We start from the raw sequence: 13,761 nt of genomic DNA, 5'->3' as shown, positions 1-13,761 counted from the left end.
GGGAGAAAACCTTCATATCTTGGTAGCAAAGAAGAAATTAACCTTGATTAATGTTTCTCAACCCTGGTTGCAACAGTATTTAGGAACCAACAATTCTCTCTAATAACCAACACTATAATCTGATTTAGGTTTGCCAGCACTGCGTTTTAGAGATTGGCAGGTTTAATTAGTCTATGGTTTGTTCATGACAGTAAATAACACACAAACATTGCAAATGCTGTGTCAATAATATGTAAAAGTCATAACTGATTTTAATGCATAACACTGCTAGAGTGTTGCTACTGAAGATCATATATGCCTGGTGTTGTCTGGATTAGGAAAATTGATCCTAGCTTGTCAAAGCTGATGTAGCTGCTTTAGTTCAGACCCTGTGTATTTAGTGCATTGTTTTACCTTAAGGCTTGCGCTGGCGACACTGCTTGTAATTGACACTGATTTGAGGTCTGAGTTGAGGTATAGGCTTTGCACACAAACCCTAAACGGAATATGTTGGATTTTTGAAACTTGCTTTGCAACCTGTGCCTTTCTCTCTCTAAGCAGACCAGCCAGCTTTGGTTAGATCATCTCACCAGCTGCTAATGAGACTGCATCTGTTGTTACGAATGAGAGCATGATTGCTTGTTTTGTGATATGATTTCAAGTGCTGCATGTTTTGTGATGTCTGCTGTGCTTCTTATCAAAGAACATGTTACTAAATTACCCAGCAGAAATAGTTGAATGTTAAGTAAGTCATACTGGATGCCGCTGCTTAGGTATGTATGTAATTCAGGTGTGAGGTTGGAGGGTAATTAAGATACTTCTGACACTCATGGCCTCTCATCAGACATAGCAAGAAACAAGCAAGGTAGAATTATAGAATCATTTAGATTGAAAAAGACCTCTGAGATTGAGTCTGACTGTACAGTAACACATTCAAGTCCACCAATAAACCATGTCCTGTAAGGGCCACAATCTACAGATCTTTCAAATGCCTCCAGCAATAGTGACCAAAATAACCTAACATTCTTTAAAGATCACTTAATATGGCTTGGTGGAGAGGTTTGATTGTTAAGTTCTTCGAAGAAGAACTTATAAACAGAAGGAAAAGAGAAGGAAAGCAGAAGGAAAATAGTGCTTTCACTGGTCTTTCCTAATGAGGTAACTTGTCCTAGTTTAGAACTGCCTTGGAGACCTAACGTGAGTGCTTGCAGGATCTGTTCTGCCAGCCTCTGCAAGAGCATCAGCACCCCACCCTGTGCCTTGCCAGGCCAGTGAGATCACTGAAAAAATAAATGGCTCCATAAGCACTGGAACTAATGACTTCTGTTTTATGTGGTTTAGTCTCTTGTGGTTGATTTGTCTATGGCAAGATCAGAGGGGTGTTCTCTGCCTGAAGTGTTTTTTGCAGTAGAGCTGTTTACAAGAAGTCTCAGAAATAAAGCTCTTCTGGTGTCCAGAAAGATGTAAACTTGAATTCCACTTTCCCAGCTCTATGCTTACAAGATCTGTTTCTCCTACTCATACACCTATATTCACAAGATATGTAGGAACAATTGTAAGACTTTCTTTTAATATTTGGACAGTGGGGGTTGGTTACATCAGATTGCTAAAATACAGTAGCATTATGATGTCCCAAGGCAAGGAAACCAGACTAAAAGTATTGGTGTTTTTGTGTGGTTGTCACTATGACCAGGTTGTAGGGCACTCCTGAGACTCCAGGTGGTGCTGCGGTACCGCCTGGGTCATTTTTATTCGGTAACCAATAAGTTTATCTGCAGAAGTTGGTGGACTTGCTGCCTTCTCAAAGCTGAAGTAGTAGAGTGAGAAGAGTACTTCATGTGCTGTTTCTGTGGCTTTGTAGAGAACATAACTGTCCTGCATGCTAAGGTATTTATTTCTGTTTATAGCTATAGGGCAAGAAAAAGAACAGTATTTGTGTTTCGTTTTTGTTTTGTTAGCCTTACTGCTTTTCTACTAGCTGTCAATATTCTGACATATTTCTTGCTGCAGTAACTCAGACTCATTTCACTAGAGTATGAGTAACATTCCTTGTCTGCCCCTAAAATAGTAGCAAGTAAAATATAATTTGTGATTTGAATGAAATTGAAGTTATTGGATACCGATGCTATCTTGCACTGATTTAGATTGACTGTTTCTTTGCCTCAGTGTCTTTTACTAGAGTCAGGAGTTACTGAGAGTTCTGTAGAGTTGTTATTTGCTCACCTGCTTCAGAAATGAGGGAATAGAGGCAAACCATTTATTTTCTTTCTTTGAAAATTGTGTGTGTTATTCTCCCTGATACGTGTTAAAGCAAGAGAATTCCACGTATGGCACCACTGGGGAATGATAGTATTTATTTATGATCTTAATGGTATTAATATTCTTGATGTTAAAATCTGTGAAAAATACTCCAGATCTCCTATGCTAGATAAAAGCTTTGTGAAGGGTGGGAGAGTGATTTTTGAAGTTGACTTTTTGGTATGAGGGGTTTAGAGGGTGGAGGATGGAAAGGAAGACCTCTGCTGTTGTCCCTGCTACTGATTAGATGGAATGTCTTGTGTTATATTTGTATGTTTGAACCTTTGTTTATTTCATGCACCTCTTAGTTTAGGCTTGCCACAAGTTTTTTCAGAAAGAGATACATATACTTGTATGTTTACATTGTGTTTTTCTAGTGACACTGCCTATACCATCCTTTTTATATGTTGCCTGTTATTTATTTGACTGGAATCTTATCCTTAGGGATATGAAAAAAAACTGGGGTAAGTGTACAGGGATGTGACAGTAAAATACAGAAGGTTGACTGTGGTTGGGATTAATGGATGAATTAGCTTTTAAAACAGATACTGCAAGTAAAATTTCTTCATCTTGAATGTAATGGTTTATCTTGTTCTCTGCAGGAAAGAGTGCCAATCGGATGCTACTTCCAAGATCTCTGAATCTGACCCTGAGGAATTATCAGATGAAGCAAGTGCTGACACTTTCTATGGCACTTCTCCCCCTAGTACACCCCGCCAGATGAAGCGTATGTCAACAAAGCATCAGAAAAATAATGTCAGCAGACCTGCTGGCCGCTCCACTTTGAAAGGTAGGTGTCCTGTCTTGTTTTTTTTTCCTAAAATGCCTCTTGTTACCTGGTGGAGGGGTTATACAGAAGGTGGAGCTGGATACTGAGGTACAGTGAAAGAACAGAAGGCAGCTGTCATGAATTGCAACAGGGGAAGGCTCTTGGGTATTAGAAGAAAAATTTTGCTATTAGAGTGCTTAAACAATGAAGTTTACCAGAGGCATTGTTGGCTTGTGGAATCTCTATCTTTGGAGATTTCTAAAACAGAGCTGGTTAAGATCATGAGCAGGCTAAATTAGTTTCGAAATAAACCCAATTTTGAGAAGAAAGTTGGAAAACATTACTTTCAGAAGTATTTTCTAATCACTTTTTTCTGCAATTCTGTGATCTGTAGTATTGGTGTAGTTGCTTTTCTGCTCAGTTTTCATGTTCTGAAGCGCTTCACAGGCTTTTTATTGCAAAATACAATTTTTAGTGATTATTCTTTACTCTTTAATGTCAGTGAAGCACTTAAAGTGTAGTTACTTCTCCATGCTTCTGATGCTTCAGTATAAGGAGATAACAGGGGAAAACCCATACTTGATATGCATTTTTTTTCCTAATGTTGCTAAGTAATGCTACCAAATAATAAAACCTTTTAGCTTAAAGTGATTTTTTTTGTTGTTGCTGAAATTGCATGGGTGCAAAAAAGCCATTTAAGTTTGTATGTTCAATGTTTTCATACAGCTTACAACTAGGTTTTTGTGGGCTTGTTTTGTTGTTTGTTTAATATATTTTTAGACAAATAACAATGTCTGACAATTATTTGCCAGAGTTGTGGCAGCTTGACTATTGCCAGTTAATGTTTTGGAAGCAATTTTTTAAATTGCTTTGCATGAAACAAGGAAATACTAGAGTGTATAGCAAGGGTAACATTTTTGAGGTAAAATGTAGGGAAGAAAAAGGTGAATTGTTTGGGGTGAATACACTAAATTCGTTGGTTGTGTAGGGCTGTGGAATGCAAATTTATAATAAAAGAAGGGCCAGTACAAACATTTTCCAAAGCTTCTGTTTCCCTTTCATTTCATGAAGCCTCCAAATAATGTCACTGAAGAGAACATTCACCAAAATACCTCTTCCTTATATGAAAATACAGAAAAATCCTGTTACTATTGCCAGTTAACCGTAGGCATTAGAATTATTAAGCCTCTTTAACTTTGCTAAAAGGCACATTTAAAAGCCAATAAAATTCTTCTGTCGCAGCATTAACTCTATTTTAACCCTGTATATAGTAAACTTTTCTTGCTTTTGGTGATTTTTAGTTGTTTTTTCCATTATGTGCTTTAAAAAAGAGCTTGTTTCTAAACAGAGACATTGTGATACTAAAGAAATATAATGTATTATATTTCTTTGTTAGCCTTTGCTTCTGAGCACATGTGGAAGATCGATACCTTTATGAGAAACAAGGTGGTGTTGTTTATCCCTGCTTATATACTTTAAGTTTTTGGAGCAAGGTGTTTTTATTTGTGAGGGGAATGGTTCTGACTTCTGGCATGATAATATTCTTTTCTTTGTTATTATGAGTATCTTAAAATATGTTTGAGGGTTTTTTTCTGATTAATTGGCTAATGTGTGTAAAGTATCTTTTTCTGGAAAGTTTATGGTTGGTTTTTTTTTAACTTTGCCTATGTATAACATCTCAGAACAGTTATTTTATATTATGAAGAGGAAAAACAAAACCCACTCCAAAACCATGTGGAGTAGTTTGTTGTCCTTGAATGTGTATGCCTATGCTCTTACTGAGCTTGAATGTTTTACTTCAGTAAGAGAAGTCTATCAGAGGTTGATTGGCTGTAACTAATCATTATAAAAATAAATTTAAAATAACTTTTTAGATGGTTACAAATAAGATTTAAGGTATATTCATTTAGATAACTGAAAGAATTTTTGGGAATTAGGAGTTTAGCTTACTTGTGCTTCTGGTACTTGGTTGTTTAATTTCTGTCACACTGTGTTCATTGGCATACTCAAGATGAGAACTGAAGTCCTGTCTGCAAAAAAAGGTAAAGCAAGAGAAAAAGAAAAAATCCTTCGGTTTAGGGTATAGTAGTGATAACTTCTAATTATAAGACTACATTTTACTTCTATACATGCCTATTTTGTTTTATTGATATTAAACACTTTTATGCTCAACCTAAGAAAAATGGTTGGGAACTGAATTGAAATATGCTTGTTCTTGTGCTGCAGTCACATTCTTTTTTCTTTGCTTACAGAAAAGATGAGTGTGCCTTCTCAGACTTTGCATAAAGACAATGGGAAATCCATTGAGAATGTGGAGGAGCACAGCTATAAGCAAGGAAAAAAGATCAGAGATGCCCTAAGGACAACAGAACGAGATCACAAGAAAAATGTGCAGTGCTCATTTATGTTAGACTCAGTTGGTGGATCTCTGCCAAAAAAACCAATTCCAGATGTCGATCTCAATAAGCCTTACCTCAGCCTTGGCTGTAGCCATGCTAAGCTTCCAGTCTCTGTGCCCATGCCAATACCCAGAACTACACGCCAGACTTCTAGGACTGATTGCCCAGCAGACCGGTTAAAATTCTTTGAAACCCTCCGGCTTTTGTTAAAACTTACCTCAGTCTCGAAGAAAAAGGACAGGGAACAAAGAGGACAGGAAAACACCTCTTCTGTCTGGTTGAACCGATCCAATGAGCTGATCTGGCTGGAGCTGCAAGCTTGGCATGCTGGCCGGAGCATTAATGACCAAGACCTCTATCTCTATGCAGCCCGTCAAGCTATCCCCGATATTATCAATGAAATCCTCACCTTCAAAGTGGACTATGGAAACTTCTCCTCTGTAAAAAATGGAGCCAGTCTCAATGGTACTTCAGGAGAAGGAGTCTGCAAATCAACACATGGAACTAGTGCTTTGGGTTACTCAAGTTACCATGAACACCTCCATCGCCAGCGGGTCTCATTTGAGCAGGTAAAGCGAATAATGGAGCTGCTGGAGTACATAGAAGCACTTTATCCATCTCTGCAGGCGCTTCAAAAGGACTACGAAAAGTATGCTGCAAAGGACTTCCAAGACAGGGTGCAGGCACTCTGTCTATGGTTAAATATTACAAAAGACTTAAACCAGAAACTAAGGATTATGGGAACTGTATTGGGCATCAAAAATCTTTCTGACATTGGCTGGCCAGTGTTTGAAATTCCTTCTCCTCGACTGTCTAAGGACAATGATCCAGACGATGAAGACATTGATAGGGAAACAGAAGTAAAGGAATCCTCAGGAACATGCACAGAGGAAAGTGATGGTGAAGAACAAATCTCTGAGGAGAATGTTGAGGAACTTAGACAAGCCATCAAGAACAATTTTACTAATAAGCCAAATTTTGACTTTCAGGACCATTTTTCAAGGAGGCTTGATAGGCTTGAATCTGAGGATGACTCTACTTCCTGGGTTATTCCAGAATGCAGTGCTGAGGGAAGCTGCAGCCAACACTGTTTGACCTCTATTTACAGGCCGTTTGTTGATAAAGCACTGAAGCAAATGGGGTTAAGGAAACTAATTTTAAGACTGCACAAGCTAATGCATGGTTCATTGCAAAGGGCCCGTATGGCGTTGGTAAGGAGTGATCACCAGCTGGAGGTAGGTTACTAGTGTAAATGGATAACAGGAGCACCTCCTTGCTGTGTTGTTCCTAACTGTAAATGTAGGAATTGGGAACTTACGAACATTTTGGTTACTTAGTTGGTTTTTGAAAAACAGTGTATATTATGATTAGGAGTCCAGTTCTTCTTCCATGGAAATGAATCTGTTGTTTGACTGAATTTGTGTGAAGCCCAAGCTAGTTCTCTGTTCTTGTTTGTAATTGAAATGATATTTTTTGTGATAACATCTTTGTTCATTATATTTTTTAATGGCTATATCCACAAGGCAGAAAAATCACTGTAGAAAATGAGGTGCAACAGTTGCAATTGTGAGAAAAATTAGCTATGGAGGTGGTAATATTTCTTGTCTTCAAGACTGGATGTTTTTCTGCAAGACATTCTTTAGAAAAATGTCACTGTAGGTTTTTTTGGTGGTTTTTCTCATCTACACAAATGAAGTACTGTGGTGGCCCATTATGCTTGAGGAGAGATGGGATAAATGAATAGACTCAACCTTGAAATCTATGAAAACAAATAATGTTATTGTGCTCCATTCTTTAGCTGGCTTTTAGCTTAATTATTGTTTTTCTTTGGGTCATTTTATATTCGTAATTAAGAATTGACTGAGTTAATAAAACCAATGTAGGAATTAAGCAGTAACTGAAGGACTGTAGTTTCACATTGTAAGATGCAGTCACTAATTCTTTCAAGGCAGAGTATTGTTTCTTAATATAAACTATTATCTAACTTGTAGGCATTTTTATGCTAGGAAAAACTGGTGGTAAAAATTGCTCTCCTTGGTAAAGTGGCACTGAGGATTCTAGACAAAGACATCTCTTAGCCAACGTCTCCATTCTGATATAGATAGCATATGTGGTCTTCAAAATATTGCAGATCTCTTAATGTTGACTATCACGTTTGCAAAAGGAGTAAGAATTGTTGCTCTCTCTTAGAGGTTATTTTTTTAGGATGAATAAATGTATAAATATAAAGCTATTTGATTTTGAAAGTTTCTATTTGTACTGTTACTAGTTAGATATACTGTTACTGTTACTAGTGTAGATATTACTGTAGAAATGAGGCTATTAGTTGAATTTTTATTTATTCTCTAATTGGTTTCAGCTTGTGTTTTCTAAAACTTCCATTAGAAATGTGCGAACATTTCCTTAGAGTCAAGTGCCTAGAGCAAAACTTGCAAGTATCTTGTTACCGTAACCAAAAGCACCCCCAAACCATGTACACTTAGAAAGTTCAGCTTAATATATAGGTTGAAATAAAATTTTAAAAAATCAAAGTAAACAAGACATAATATGGGGGTATTGAAAATGGACTTTGAATCTGTTTTTGGAACTGCTAAATACTTCAAAAGCTATTACTGCATAAGGGTTTTTAAAACAAGTTAATGAAACATTAAGTAGCTAGAGTTTTTGCTGCAGCTTCACAGAATTAAACTTCCTGGTAATGTAGTGTTGGATGACTCGTATAAGATGTAAGGTTAATCTTTTCTCTCTTCTCTACGCTTCTAACTACTTTGAATGTTCATTTTCAGTAATTATTACCTTTTCTTTGGAATATTATTCTCTTCCAAGAAATGTTTTTTGTAAAGGTGAATGTTGTAAATTGTAGACTTCTTTCCTGTACCAACATTTAAAGGACGTTATCAGAAAAAAAACACAAACAACTCTTTGTCAGAGTTGTGGTATTTACTGCAGCAAAAGATGACTTTATACTAAAATGGAGGAGATGGGTTTCAATTGCTTGGCCTTTGCACCTGACAGTACTTTGAATGCAGTGTCTTTTTTTTTTTTTTAGTGCAGTTCAGTTTGGTATTTGAATGCAGACAGAATTGTTAGTATTCTGTTAATCTTTATTGTTTTTGTTACTTGAATCTGTGTTTGTGTATACTTCTAAGTCTCTGGATATACTTTTGTTTCTGTTGTTGCTTAAATGGTGTCTAAAACACATCTCAAATGTGCTTTCTTGATTCTTCCACTGTATACATTTTAATGCTCATTTCATCCTGAATATGTGTAAATCTTTATACAAATTCCTGGTCTTAAAGTTTTCTAAAACATGTTTGATTTCACTTTAGGCTCTGATACTTTAACAAGGCTCTAGGCATTATAGAGTCCATTCTGTATAGAAGTTTTACAATTTCATTCTTGGTGAAGAGGGATAATATTTCTAACTTTAGCGTATGAAATCGGACGTTATTTTAATAGAACGTATTTAAGCTTGTGTACTCTGTTTATTCAACTGACTGCAATTTTGAGTGTGGTTTTTTATATGCTCTCAATAAATGGCTTAGAGTTTTTCTTGAGGTTTTTATAAGAAGTATTTGAAACATTTCAGATTGGGCCTGCAGAAGATTAAGATTAGTCAGATTGAGCAATAGAAGTTTAGGCATCTAGTACTAAGCCCTTATGTCATTTACTGTTATCCTTTGTAACAGTATCCTTGATATCCTTGATGCTAGAAAAAGATATTACAAATTTATTCAATTTGGCTGTGTAATTCTTGCTCATAGACTAGTTCTTTAATATTTTTATACGAACTGAATTTCCCCAAACTATATTTACATCACCATGAGGACTGTACTTAAGGTTTTTTGTTGTACTGTGGAAGTGTAGTATTTTCATGATCTGTTTGTTAATGAAAACTTATTGTATAAAAGTCTTTAGCTCTGATGCTATTCTGGTGCTATATGTTCCTTCTAAAGAGAGTAAAAATAAGACATTAACATTTAATCTAAGAAGATATGTTTGTAAATATGTGTTTTAATTTTCTGCTAGATTATGAGCTTAAAAGGTTTTTTTTAAAACTTTTTAGGCAGTAGTTTTATCATTATCTTACTGTAATTACTGGTAATGTTTTTCTCCCTTTTGTAGTGGTGTTATTTAAATTTGGCTGAAGAAAAACCTAGGAAATGCTTGGCTGAAGAAAAACCTAGAAAATGTTTATATATGAATGAAGGATATTCAGATGTCATTGTTAGTAGCTGAGAAACGAGAATAAGAACAAAACAAACCTAATCTGAAACAGATCTTATCCTTAAATGATGACTAGTGTGTTGCTGTCTTTAGGAGCTGCACATTCTGCAGTCCAACTTTTCTTTCAAAATTAAACCCCAGAGTACTTCCATGTACAGCCTTGCTTAGAATGTTATCACAAGGTATATAGCTTAGGTTTCTAGAATGTTTATTTCATAGTCTCTATTTCTCTAGAGTCTCATAGAGTCTCTAATTATTTTCTCTAATTAGAAAAGTAATTTTATTTAAATGGAATCTTAATTTAAATGAAAAATAAGTCTGTTATTTAAAAAAAACCCAAAAATCCCCAAAGCAACAAACCAGCTTGCTCTCTGTATTTCATCTTCCTTTTTTAAACAGTTTAAATTAAAAAGCTACCAAAATTCAGAAGTTACTTTTTCAGTACTTTGGCTTAGTTTAGCTAGTGACATTTTATTGAATATTTATTTGAATATTGCATTCATTTACAATGTGGAGTTTTATGTTAATATATGCATTATGTATTTGAAAAGGAATAAGGTTATATACCTGATGTAGCTTAGTATACACTTGTTTCTGTAGATAATGCCATAACAGAAACATAAAGTAAGTGGTTTTGTTCATTCCAAAGGGTCAATAGTTGTTTTTCCAGAGACTGATGATCCTTAAAAAAAAAGTTAACATTAAAAATCTCCCAATGATATAAACTTGAAACTTGAGCGGTTGACTTGCCAGCTAGTAGACTATTACCTTTTAAAAACATACTTCTGTGCATGCTATTTTAAAAAAATACAAAATCCTAAAGACTTTTAAGGTTCCTTTTCATGATATCCATTTTTTGTTACAGTTTTCAGAATTTCCAGATCCCATGTTGTGTTCCGATTATGTGCAGTTACTAAATTTCCCACCTTGTTGTGAGCAAAAATGCAGTGCTGTATCATGGGAGGAGTTGAAATCCATGGATTTGCCATCTTTTGAACCGGCATTCTTGGTTCTCTGCCGGGTCCTCCTCAATGTTATCCATGAATGTCTCAAGCTGAGGTTGGAGCAAAGACCTGCTGGGGAACCATCTCTTTTGAGTATTAAACAGGTTTGCGTCAATTTCTTTTTTAATGTGTATTTCCTGTTTGAAATATTTTGTCATTTCATTATGGTATGGTGTCAGTTTAAAGAGGATTAGTGTAAGAAATTACAATGTATAATTATGTACTAAGTTTTGTAAATAGTCTTGTATTTCATATGGAGATCTGCTTTTTGCATAATAAATAACTAGTCATGTGTAGCTCTCTGATTTAGGCTTCCATATCAAAACTAGTGATTAAAAACATTATTAGCCAACAAAAGTAGACAGTATTGGTTCCATTTGCATTATAAGCTATATAATCTTCTCTAGCATATCTTCTTCTGTTTGGGTTTCTTAGGCAATATAAGTAGTTTTAAGGGTCTGTGTTGCTCTTTTTTCTTTGATTTGATTTTTTCTCTTGTGAATGTAAGACATCTGCTAACATACAGTAGTGGCATAGTGAAAGTTGAGAAGAAAAATGAAATAAAAAAAATCTTCCCCAGCCTATTGTATTATTTTCTGTGGACAGTGACTCAAGACTGTCAGTCTTGTCACTGGTTGAGAGTATTGTATAACGATTTATTTTCTGGAGGCTGTCAGGTACAATGAAGGCTGTTTAGATCAGTGTCAGGACCTAATCAATTCATCTGATGTCCCTGCATCCTGTCAGGCATACCCAAATTGGGGTTTTATCAGATGATCTCTAGGAGTAAACATCTAAAAAAGCTCTTAGACTAATTATGATCTCACATTCCCTTTATTTTCTCATCCTAAATCCATTGCTTTGTTACTCTGTGGTCCCAAATAAATTTGTCTTCTCTTCCTTCCTGCCCTATGCTCTCCCTTGTTCTCCCCATTGATTGAAGCCTACAATTTCAGCCTTAACAGTCGCAGAGCAATCTACTGCATAGCATACTCTGGTATTAAGAACAGTATACCCTTCAGAGATGGGGGTGATTTTGTTTTTTTTCCCCCCTAAACATTTTGTGTGCTCCTTCTGGACTCTAAGTTAAGTAAAAACTACACTTTCTTCCTGGAAAACAATGTGTTTGTACCAGACTGTTATGGCTTTACTAATGACATTGAAAAAATTAATTCAACTCAGCAAATGCTTCCTGTCCCGCACAATATTTCTGAACAGGCAAAGAAGCTGTGGAGGATGTTTTGCAAATAGATCTGTTTGTTTTCTGAAGAATTATAATTCCTAAAACCTTCAGCAAGCTGAAAAGAAGAATCCAGGATTCTCTGTTATTCTGCAAGTTCACAGAGTATTACAGAATTACAGAGAAGACTGGATTAGAGATATTCTGGTCCAACCTTCTGAAAGCTGGGTCCTACAATTAGATTGATCCCCAAATTAGGTTTTTTTATTATCATATCAGAGCAGTGCCAGCAGGTTGAGGGAAGTGATCCTGCCCCTCTACTCAAGCCCTAGTGAGGTGCATCAGGACTGCTGTGTCCAGTTCTGAGCTCCTCAGCACAAGAGAGATGTAGAGCTCCTGGACTGGGTCCAGTGGAGGACAAAGATGATTAGGGGCTTGAAACATCTCTCCTGTGTGGAAAGGCTGGAGGAGTTTGGCCTGTTCAGCCATGAGAAGAGACAGCCGAGAGGGGACCTCATCAATGTCCTGCATCACACTCTGTAGCCCTCAGAAGCTGACCATCTGAAATATGATCAACTCGCGTATCTTCAGTCATGCTGCTCTCCTGGCCAGTGGGCAGGGATGCAGAACTTGTACACAACTCAAGACAGCTGGGCCATCTTAAGTGCAGACATAAGATTTTTTAGTTCTTTCAAGGTATTATTCAGGAAGGAGAGCTGGTGCTGCAGCACAGCGTTCTGGAAGTGGCACTGTTTCATTTCCTTCTGTAAGATGGTCTTACCATCTTGATTGTTCTTTGTATGCAAGAAGCACAGCAGAGTCTGTTTTTTGTAGTGATTGTCATAGAGAATCTTATTTGAGGCACTAAGACCTATGTGTCTCTTGCTTTTTGGTACCATTTGAATTATGTAGCAGTACTGTGTGGATATATCAGGTATGGTAGTCTTGTTACTTAACTTTTTCAAGGTGACATTAAATTTTTGTATTACTAGGAAGTCAGTTGTATTAAAAAATTAATACAATTTTCAATAAAAAGTATATACACAAAAAAAACTAACACAGATTTTATGCCTCTTACAATATGCCTTTTCTCCTGTCCTTTCTTGCTACCTTCCTCCTTTTTGTCCATGTTTCACTTTCAGTACTAGCTTTTGTAATCCTGATAATCCTATGTTATTGGAGAGAGCTGTTCTCTTTTAATGGCCGTTTAGTACCTGAACAGTTCAAGATGGTTCTCAAATTCAGCATTTGTGTTGAGAGGTGGACATGTGTATGTGCATGTGGATTATTTCTTTTTGGTTGTTAAATATGGTATTTTCTTGCCCTGCCTGCTTTGAGAAAATAATTTATTGTATAAACTACCTAAACAAAAAGCAACCCATCAAACCAATAATAGTGATAATATTTTTAGTTTAAGCTGAGTATTCTTTCATGTGCTCATTATGCACCAAAATTATGTTTGGCCGCTGCCTCGTGAATTTCAGTTTCGAAAGTTGACACTAAGATTAGCTCTACTTGTTTTTTGTAAATCCTGTATTCTGTTACTCAATAGCATACCCCTGTAGAAAAGTATTATTTAAATAAACTCAATTTTTAATGAAACTTTTCAAGTTTATTTTGGAATGGACGTGCATTGAAGGGAAAAAAAAAACCCATAGGTTAACAGAAAGTACACTGGATGTGACTGAGTGAAGAAGGAATTAATTTAAAGTATATGACATGTTAGGGATATAAAAGTGTCCAGTTGGCTTTCCACGTTATAAAAAATTACTTTTTTTTAACCCCTTTTCACCTAACTTGGTAAATTTTAAACTGTAGACTATTATCCTTGTTTCCTCTGCACATCAAGGAACACAGTATAAGGTGTTCTGGCCTGTAAAGGTTTCCAGAGACTCTTGTCATACT

At 36.0% G+C, this 13,761-nt stretch overlaps 1 protein-coding gene across 7 annotated transcripts in view; it reads left to right on the top strand.

Annotated features, from left to right (window-relative positions):
* Positions 1–2,841: 2,841 nt before the first annotated feature.
* The window catches only part of MAP3K4 (mitogen-activated protein kinase kinase kinase 4), a 49,845-nt gene continuing 38,925 nt past the window's right edge, over positions 2,842–13,761 (top strand). For all 7 annotated transcript variants that reach the window (XR_010997446.1, XM_068185248.1, XM_068185250.1 and 4 more), the window contains exons 1-3: positions 2,842–3,067; positions 5,299–6,680; positions 10,538–10,780. Coding sequence is in view for 6 of the 7 variants with exons in the window: in XM_068185248.1 (XP_068041349.1) it covers positions 2,857–3,067; positions 5,299–6,680; positions 10,538–10,780 (1,836 nt within the window). In the remaining variant the exon portion in view is untranslated. The remainder of the gene's footprint in view (positions 3,068–5,298; positions 6,681–10,537; positions 10,781–13,761) is intronic.

This window comes from Anomalospiza imberbis, chromosome 3, assembly GCF_031753505.1.
Source record: "Anomalospiza imberbis isolate Cuckoo-Finch-1a 21T00152 chromosome 3, ASM3175350v1, whole genome shotgun sequence".
Lineage (NCBI taxonomy): Eukaryota > Metazoa > Chordata > Aves > Passeriformes > Viduidae > Anomalospiza > Anomalospiza imberbis.
This window is presented reverse-complemented; position numbering and strand designations above follow the sequence as displayed.